Source organism: Podarcis liolepis (assembly GCF_965112155.1).
Source record: "Podarcis liolepis genome assembly, chromosome: 10".
Taxonomy (NCBI): Eukaryota; Metazoa; Chordata; class Lepidosauria; order Squamata; family Lacertidae; genus Podarcis; species Podarcis liolepis.
The window spans coordinates 38,711,206-38,721,473 of record NC_139562.1 but is presented as its reverse complement, the minus strand read 5'-3'; the positions used below and the strand labels follow the sequence as shown (position 1 = coordinate 38,721,473).

The 10,268-nt window shown below is 39.3% G+C and overlaps 1 protein-coding gene across 3 annotated transcripts in view; it reads right to left on the bottom strand.

The window, feature by feature from the left end:
- Window positions 1-1,702: 1,702 nt before the first annotated feature.
- MGAT4C (MGAT4 family member C) overlaps window positions 1,703-10,268 on the bottom strand; it is a 287,250-nt gene continuing 278,684 nt past the window's right edge. For all 3 annotated transcript variants that reach the window (XM_083463101.1, XM_083463102.1, XM_083463103.1), the window contains one exon: window positions 1,703-10,048. In XM_083463101.1, the coding sequence (XP_083319227.1) occupies window positions 8,892-10,048 (1,157 nt within the window). In that variant the 3' untranslated portion in view covers window positions 1,703-8,891. The remainder of the gene's footprint in view (window positions 10,049-10,268) is intronic.

Here is a 10,268-nt window from a genome sequence, read left to right as displayed (position 1 = left end):
TAGATCTTGACATTAATTCCCCGCCCCCATTCCTGGTTCCCAAGCTATTATCTACACTAATCTCATGCTGCTTGTTTGTTTTGGTGTTTTGTTTTGTTTTTTAAAAAAGCTGTGTTTTACTTTATGCTGAGCTCTGAGTCTTTAAGGAATTTATGTTGTGATTGTTTTATTTAATTGCATTTGTGTGTTTCACTGCCCAGGGTACCTTGGTTGTCTGGTCTAGAAATTTAAATCAATCAATGAGTGATTTATTTTTTTTAATTGCCTTGGCCAAGTCTTTGCCCATTAAGTCAAGACATGTGCCTTGGCATGTGGCTGGATGCCAGAAAGAAAATAACATTGCTGGCAAAATTCAGCTATGTTCTGCAAGTGGTTTTACAAACTGAGATTCTATTTTTGTGAGATGTTGCTTTCTGTCAACAAATAATACACCATTGATTATGCCCCGCCATCTACATTGCATTTTCTTTGCACTGAAATGAGTGGGATGGGATAATGTAATGATAACATACTTTACACAATTTACATAATTATTTATGTAAATTATATAATTTCACCACAGCAGGCAGTGAGATGAATGGCAGAAGATGAACTGCAGAGTGGCAGAAACAGTATTGCATGTGTCGAATACAGGCAAACAGAAGAGTATGGTTTCTTTAGGCCCTACACACAAGTTGTACTCTCATTTTGTAGTAGAGCAAGGGTGCATACACATTGTATGCACAGCTACTTCCTCAACTGAGCTGCCTTTTCTCCCCACTGGCTTGATGAGGAAAGCAACATTCACAGCTCTGAGTGACTCTTCACTTTCTGAACATAGCAGCTCTACTTGCCCAGGGCATGGCTTTGTAAAACTGAACACATTATGGTAATTGATAGAGGAAGCAAGGTGAAGGCAAGTGCTGTCTGAGCAGCCATCTTTTTCTTAGAGGGGTTAATAGAATAATGGTGCTTCTGGCAGAAAGGAGCATTGCTCAGGCTTGCAATAGGTCAAAAGAAAGGGTTCAGTTCTTCAAAGAATATATAGCTATCTGATCTAGTAGCCTGGCAACCTGTTGTATTTTCATGCGATGAAATTGCTGATGAATATTTCAGCCAGTCTTCTGGCATAAATTGCTCTTTTGGTTTGTTGTTTTTATTTGGTGTATTAATTTGTATGCATTGCAACAACTACCGTAATAGTTTGAAAAAGCTGCCTTTGAATCGAGATTCAGTCATTTATTGAATATTAACAGAACAAATTTAAGAAGTAGTTCCATTGTTTCTAGAGTCTGCATCTTTGGAATTCTATCACATTTTATCTTATTGTACACCACTTTGAAGGGTTCTGGCTTTGATGTGGTTTATAAATCTTTAAAACAACAACAACCTGTACTTCCCCCCACTTATAATTCTGTTAGCTGTCCTTTTAGTTGAAGGTGTAAATTAGAAATCATGTAAATGAATAAGTAAAATCTATTTGATGTCATTGTTAACCCTTCAAAACAGTGTATAAGATATTTTTGAAACTCTATCCAACAATAACCAATGTGGGCATTTTATGATCCAAAGGAAATATCTGTCTAGTAATAATAACAGTATTGCACTCAAGCATAGAATGGACAATGCTCTGATTTGTTTCATACCATTTGCAAGCAGAACTTGTCCAGCTGGCAGCACCCTCCTTAATGCAAAATGTCATGCATATTTAACCCTATCCCCCCCCCATCTTGGATCAATACTGCACCAGAATTTTTGACAACTGATATGAATTAATTTCAATAGACACAATAGTTGTCATACCCCTGTTTGTACTCAGAAGAAATGGACACTGCTTCAGCATTTGACGGGAAGCAGCAAATATAGAAAATTATAGCCAGCTTCCCAAATAACACAGTATATGATTTCCCACACAAGCTAATAAATAACTGCCATTTATGGTTTAAATGCATTGACAAAATTGTTTCAAGCATGGGACATTTAGTTCACTGTGTGACTGTAAACTCACTCAATTACACATGACTTTGATTAAATGGACTTATTACATCTTGGTATGTTGTGTACTGCTTGTGCCAATGTGGGATGTGTTTGGAATATGTGGTGTGTACACACAGAGAGACTCATGTTGCATTTCTAAGACTGTTTTCCTTTATTTTCCACACAAGCTTATAATATTTAGTCTTCTCTGATCAGGTTCCTTCATCACCAATATGGGCAATGAGACAAAGAAGAATGGCAGTATGTTTAAGAATTATGTCTAGCCATAAAATTAGCCAGTTACTATAGAAGGTAATTTTAAAAATAGTTAGCCTTTTATGTATATTTAGATGTGTGTTGATTTAAACTTAGTGGCTATTTTTTTTAATTTAGAGAAATTGCAGGCGCATTTGAACTTGAGCCTCCAGAAGGTATTTAAAATGCCTTGTTTGACCAGGGATTAGAGAGGTGGATGGTTGTGAAGGAATTTGAGAAATCAAACAGAGATTCTTCTCTTTGGGAAAGAGAAGCTTTCTGGAGTGCTGCAGTGCTATTCACTAGACCATTTATTTAGTGGGACATTGTGCTTTTAAAAGGCCTTTGCCTAACCACCCACAAAAGTTAGCAGGATTTATGAGAAGAAAGCTATGAGGTTCCTACCTCTTGGAGCCACATGAATAATCTACCCTTGTGAAACAGCCTTACAGTTACATACAGTGCTGTGTTTGATTTCTTTTCCTGTTGGCATGTTTGCTCAGGACAGGCATTCTTCCCACTAAATGTTGTTGGTTTTTTTTACCAACTTTATGCAAATGACACCAACACATTTGCAAGCACAGATGACCACAACATTCCTGGGAGTATTGGTACAATCATCTTTTGTGCTTGCTTTAATGGGCTGAGGATTGGGAAGCGAATCGAACTCAAAAAATGAATTTTTCATCCAGAGAGGAACAAGCCAACCAGAAAATATATCTCCAGATTTGAAAATTGTTTATGCCATAAAGTTTATGGAGAATAATCTTTGCAGGGTGAATAGGTCTATTCAGATGTTACTTATTGAACAGAAATTGGTGAAGGGGTTGACATACACACAGCAGTTATATTGTCTGGTCATCTCATGTAATATAGCTAAACTGTGTGGTGTGCCCAGATTCTGATGGCATCCTGCAGCCCTGCTTTCTGCAGTTGAGCTATGGGTCATGTACATAGGTTGCAGTCAATAGCACAATGAAATGCAATGGGTCATAGCACAGAGGGAGAGCATGTGATTTGTATGCAGAAGGGTCCAGGATCAATCCCTGCCATCATTTCCCAGCTTTAGCCTTTGATTTCAAATTCCTGAGAGCCATTGCTAGGCATTGTGGGCAATATAGAGCAAAGGGACCAGTGTCCTGACTTAATATATTGCAGCTCCAATGCTATCCTAAATTAGATAAAATATAGCTAGCTGCCTTTGTCTCCTGGGTTTTAAAATAAATGTTAAAATAAATCATTTTACTGCAGTTTCAGATAACCGGTCCTCACCCCACCACCCCAATAACTGCTGGTGTTTCAGTCAATAGGCAGTGATAATACGGTGGAACTGGTGTGTCTGAGAAGGCCAACAGGCAGTGGTCTCCTCCACAACCTCTATTTATTGCACCAGTTAGATTTTTTTGCTTCCTTCCCCATGAGTAGCAGCTGATTGAAGAACCATTATTCGTTAGATCCCTTTTGACATGAGCTGCATCCTTTAGAACCAATACACAGAACATATATAAATGACATGAGTTGCTGATTTTCTGTGTGAGTGGGGCACAGATGCAAGTGAAGAAATAAGGTTTATGCCCGAGTTAGGTGCCCAAAAGATAAAGGGGATAACATACAAGGAATGTCTGACTAATAATTAAATTGTTGTAGTCTAGAAACATCCAGACCCTTTCTGGTGCATCTTATTGAAGATTGGATTTTATAAACTGGTGGTGTTCTTATGCTCAATTCAGAGACTGTCCAGAACTAGCAAAGTGTAGCTGTAATAGTTTCTTCTCCCTGGTTCTGGGAAGCAGAATCACTATATTGTCATTTGTTCAGGTAGGACTACGCACATTTTGAGACGTATACCTGGATTTTACTCTAGCATATATTTTTCTAATTTGGCCTCATTTTGTTGTCTACTAGGGGTTTACTAGGGGTCTTAGTAGACGACAAGCTTAACATGAGTCAACAGTGGGATGCAGCAGCAAAAGAAATTAGTGCTCTTGGGGTCTCTTCCAACTCTTCAATTCTATGATTCTATGGACACATGGGCATATTGCAGAAATGTGTTAGAATGTGTGTAGGGCAGGGGTCAGAGCCTGCCACTGAGATGATGCCCTCAACCTTAAGTTCTATGAACACATGACACCCCAGTCCCCACCTTTAAGAGGGCTTCATTCTTTTTTAATTCCTTCTGCCAGGGAAGGACCATTCTCACCCTCCCTTGGCAGTGCTCCAGGTACAGCCTATGCACCTGCACCCACAGCTCAACTTGTGGAAATCCTGTACACATTCTAGTTTCACCATAATAGAAACAAGGAAGACTTAACTTTCAAGTAATGAAGACAGTCTTCCATTCTGTCAGTTAAATCAATATTAGAATGGAAGTTATTTACTGTTGCTTCCATAGAGATTTATCACTGCTGCTGTCACAATTGACATCACTTGTCATGATGAAGACCACCTCCAGCACCGGGCTCAGAAATGCCAATTTCACAGTTCATGCACAGTGACAACTGCTTCAAGCTCAATAAAATGAAATATTGCTGCAGTTTGGTGTTTTGTTTTGTTTTTTTAAAAAATGTCGGATGTACTTATCTTTGAAAGATAACTCAAAAACAGTCGGGGAGAGGAATATGGACTAATTTTTAAAGTGTCTTCCATCCATACTATCCCAACGGCCGATTAACTTGAGCCAAATTTTCTCACACAGAACTTCTGTAAATGCAGGGTTTCTTCGGGGATGTCTTCATCTGTGCACTGGGAATGCATATGCAGAGCGGCTCAGCAAGCCAGGAGAAAGAGTTGAATGCCATCGCTAGATCAAGGGGGGGGGGAGAATGTTAAGGGCATCAGAAGAGGTGTTGTTAAAGGGATGCCCAGAGAGCCTGACCTCTCTGAGTCTTTTATGCACCAGCCTCAGATCTCTTCCCTCTTCTCTGCTTTTTTGGGAATTGAAAAATAATGTTTTACTTTGCTTTCAGGTCAGCTGGGCATGCTGCAGAAGTGCAGTGCCAGTGAGACTGCAGCCTCCACCCGCACCTTAATTTCCACAGAGGCACTCTACACATTTATGCAGATTTGTCCTATGAGCTGGTGCCTTTAATATCCAGCAATGCCCCTGAGCATGAAACAGAATGATGGAATGGGGAGAAATTCAATTCACTTTCCATTTAAAAGTGAACCTACCTAACTTACACTTTCTCTAACAATACACAATATACTTCTCCCAGTTTTGCAGTGCAATATCCAGCAAAGTCATATGTACAATGATGCATATAAGGTTTTTTAAAAATGCATATATTAGGGAAAGCAACATACATAACTCATCATACTGTATTAGGAAAAAAATGTTTTGTGAAAATGTGTATTAGGCAAAATAGCATACAAAAAACTATATATTAGGAGAAATTTGTTGATGAATTTTCATAAGGTTATCATCACTATCATCATTGTCAAAGGTGAATATGTGGAGAACTGAATTTACGATTGGGAAAATGAGAATCTGAAACCAAAATTGGCAGATTCACACATCCCTAGAGGAGAACACCAGCAAACAGTGAAGGGATTCAAATTCAAGGATGCAAGGCAGAGCTAGGCAAAGTCAAGAGATGAGAGAGCAAGCAGGTTTGAGCCACATTCTGAAAGATTGTGGCTTATTAGAAGTTTCTTTTAATAGGGTTGCTGTGAGGCTGGAGCCGGGAATGGGAAACTCAAGAGGTCTCAGGTGAGCTTTCCAAATCTGTTAAAAGTAAATACACAAGATTGTAGCCAGAGATGTAGCAACAACATTTCATTTTTAGTACCAAACTACTAGATATTATGTCATTCTGTCTCCTTGTTGTATGCCCTAGATCGTCCATGGAAAAGCACACGAATTTATATTGGGAGGAGGGTAAGAAACTACAAATGAAATTTTTATGAAGGTAGTGTTGGAAAGTATAAATATGCTTCTTGTTTCTCATTTTCAATGAACCTTCTACAATTATCAAGATAAAAACATTCCTAGTGGAATATAGAACCATCATAATTTGACAGCAACTGTACATTTTTTACACTATCAGCCTAGAACACTTATTCATTTCTTCAAATATAAATGAAAAATGAAGATGATGTTTAGTTGCAGTTTCTGTTATTTCTTGCTCCTGTTTATATTATTAATTTATTATCTGTATATTATTGGCAGTATTAATGTACTGCTATAATAAGAAAAAAAAATCTGTAAAACAAAACAAAAGCAAAACAAGGTACACTTTACATACATTAAAGCTGCAAGTGGTCAGGGGGGAGGGGACCCTCATGAGGGGAACTGCAGTGAGGACTGAAGATTTAAAAGTAGTGTTTTAAAAGTGTGGCTCTATTTTTCAACTGTATCTCCAAAGCAAAACTGTTATAGTGTGCAAGAGTTTTCTATCATGCTTTGCACCAGCATGTCCCACCCTGGTGCACTCCATATATTTTTGAACTACAACTCCCACCATCCCCAGGCTGCATGGCCAATGGTCAGATATCTGTTTATTACTTAGAAAAGTATTGATGTACTGCCATCTCATGTAAAAAAACAAGGCAGTGTACAACAAAATGTACAAATACAATAAAACATAACGTACCATCAAAACAATACAAAAGAATCATTAACAAAATTTAACCTGACTTTTGGCATAAAATAGAGAATGTGCCTGCAAAAATCTCCCCTGGAAGAGCATTCCATAGCATGAGACAGGCAACACTAAATGCTTGACCTGGTTGAGGACACTTGGGCCTCTGTAACAACTAAGAGTTCTCCTCCGGGTGTTCTCAGTGATCAAGCTGGAATATAAGGGCTGGACCTAAACCGTTAATATGAGAACCTTCAACCTGGATTGGTAGCCTGCTGGCAGCCAGTACAGGTGATTTAGAAAGGGGTTGCACGCTGTCTGCCATTTCTTCCTATGAGAAATCTAACTGCTGCATTCTACCCTAGCTGGAGCTTCTGGAGGAGGTCCAAGGGTAGCCCCACACAGAGCACATTGCAGTAATCCAGTCTTGAGGTCAGCAGTGCACGGACTACCATGGCTAGGTTATCTCCATCCAGAGGACACTGTAGCTGGCATGCCATGTGAAGCTGATAAGAAGGACGATGCACATTTTAGCCCAAGTCACCTGGAAGGCACCAGGTTGGGGACACCTGCTCCATTGGGCGGGTGTGTGTGTGCAAAGTTGACTTATTCATAATGATTAAATCAACCACAAAAATAACAAAAAGCTCACACCGGGGGAAACAGCAGTGAATGACAGATTTCTAATTAAAAAACAACAACTGCAAAGGAAAAGTTGATCTGGATGGCTGGGGAAATGATTGGAAATATCTCACATGGTAATACAGCAAAGGTATTGTATGAAAAAGAGCTCCTTGTCATAAACCCACCTACTGATAGGTCTTCCATTGACAAGAAGAGCAAAGGGGAAAAGACTCACTGAACTGAAATGGAGCTGTGCAATAGTAGTCTCTTTTGTTGTTCTTACTGGCTACAATGCATAGCACTACAGGAATCCTCTGTGCTCACAGGACTCAGTAGATCACTTTAGTAGTTCACTTTAGTAGCACACTTTACCATGACCCAGCCCCAAGGCTGGGATGGCCTTCTTTCCTACAGCTGTCTTTGCCCCTCTTATATTGCAGCCCCCAATAACTTTGACTTAGTAGCTCTTAGGGTTGGAGCTCCATATGCACATCAAATCCTATAGGGAACCTATGGCCCTCCATCTGCATTGGCCATGCATGCTGGGGCTAATAGGAGTTGGAGTTCAGCAACATCTGGAGGGCAAAGGTTCTCCACATCTTCCTTGTAGGTTACAGAATTGTCTGCATTTCTGCAGCTGTCACATATCTAAGCCTCCTCTGTGCTGAATATGAAGACCAAAAAGAACCCTAAAGTATAATACGATGGATAATGCAAAACAGAAAGGCTACTCCCGTAATTCAAACTGAATACTGGGGAATGAACCTAAAGGCAGATAAAATTGAATTGGTGCATCATTTCAATGTAATGAATCATGGTAGGACCATACATGGTGACTGAGATCAAGACTAGTTTACAGAACTTGAGGTGAACAGAATGAGCATTACAGATTTATAGCAGAGCATGTATTTTCATTTTAAATAAGTTGCAAAGGGTATCAACACTACTTTCATACAGTAGAGATTACCACCTTCATTAACAGGAGATCTGTCACCAAAACTTTCTTCAAAACAAAACAAACCACCAACCACTGTACAAACACAAACCACCATTACATTTTTAATTTTTATGTGGATACGATGGAGTCAAATTCTTTTGACAATATACTGGCACAGGCCTACAAAACCTTTAAATAATGAAACAGCACTTGCTTTGTTTAGTACATCGGATTTTCCCCCAGAGGGGAGATGAAAACAACAGAGAAGAGGATTTGGAGCTTGAGAGATGAACAAGAACTTGTTTGCACTTCCTAAAAAAATTCAAACATTCCATCAAACTAGTAGTTGTATATTGCCTGACTGAACTAGTAAAAACTAGATTGCTTTTGTTTGTTTTATGATTTCCCAGATTGACAATGTCTTTAGTAAAAATCAGGTTGGGTGGAGTCATTTAGGGAGTGGCACCATTTTTGGGATTCAAACGATGGGGCCAGCTTCCCTTATAAGGAAGGGGGAAACCTACTGTGGTACATTTGCCTTATTGACTTGGGCTCTGTGAAGTCCATATGCTAATGCTCCGAATGATCAACCATTCCTTTTGGCTTTTGGTAACAAGTATTCTCATACAGTTAATATCAAAAAGAACTTTGTGCTCCACATTTGTAATTTCAAAGTTTCCATTTTTAAACTCCCCTAGCCGCAAGAAAGTAGTACATTGCCTCCCTTTTTTGCCACCAACAATTTTTTCCCCAACTTCCAGAGCCCCATGATGCAAGATATCATTTTGCCGGTCTTCTGTCCCTGTGACAACTTTAATTCTGCTAATTTTAATAGGTTTTTCAAAGACGATCATATAGAAATCTCCAGTCGAGGGAGCTTTGCCCCAGAAGTACTCGTCGACACTACTATATGCCTTGCTTGCCTCGTAGTTTTCAAATACATTCATGTTAGTGTGCAGGTTGGCAGGTGGGTTATCAGGAAGGTCAAATGAATCCTCTTCAAAGTCATCATCTTTCAATTTATTCTCAGCACCCTTGTAGGATGAATAATATCCCATATGCTGGAAGAGAGATGGTTTGAAACGTATCACATCCTTTTGAGCCAACAGCCCACGGAAATGTATCAGCAGCCAGTCGCAAGGCATTTCCTGGTAGAACATCAGCAAGAAATGAGCCAGGCGAGGGAGATCATGGGAATGGTACAACTTCCCAATGTAGCCCAACTTTGAAAATTCTAACGTCACCCAGTATGTTCCTTCTCGTGAGGTTATGACTTTCTTAACAACAGTCAAGAAGTTTTTTGCGCACCGAACATCATCTTCTAGCATCACATAATAATCAGAAAGGTTAGCACAAAAGTTAAGCAAGAAAGCATAATCTACATTTTGCTTGGAACGAAATTTCACTCGGTCCTCTGGGTCATTATAATTTCTCTTAAGGCCATCCAATACAGGGTAGTATTCTTCAGGCGTATGGATCACCATTAATCTCCCAGCAATCACATGATGGGCAAATTTCTGTGAAATATCCTGAACCATCCCATCGCACCAGGATGAATCAAACTCTGCCAGGTGGACCACTACTGCAATTTCCTTCAGCTCTTCATAACTTGACTGCTCAAAGATGGACTTGATTGTCTCCAGCAAATAATTCCCCTTTTTCCTTTTGACAGAGGAGAGTCCAATAGTAAGATATCCTGAAAAGGAGAAGCAAATATAATAATAATAATAATAATAATAATAATAATAATAATAATAATAATAATATTTAAAAATAGAGACTACAAATATTGTCAGAACATGGGAACATAAAGAAGAGCCTACTGGATCAGGCTGATAGCCCATCTAGTCCAGCATTCTGTTTTCAAAGTGGCCCACCAGCTGCCGGTGGGAAACCTACAAGCAGGCTTCAAGCAC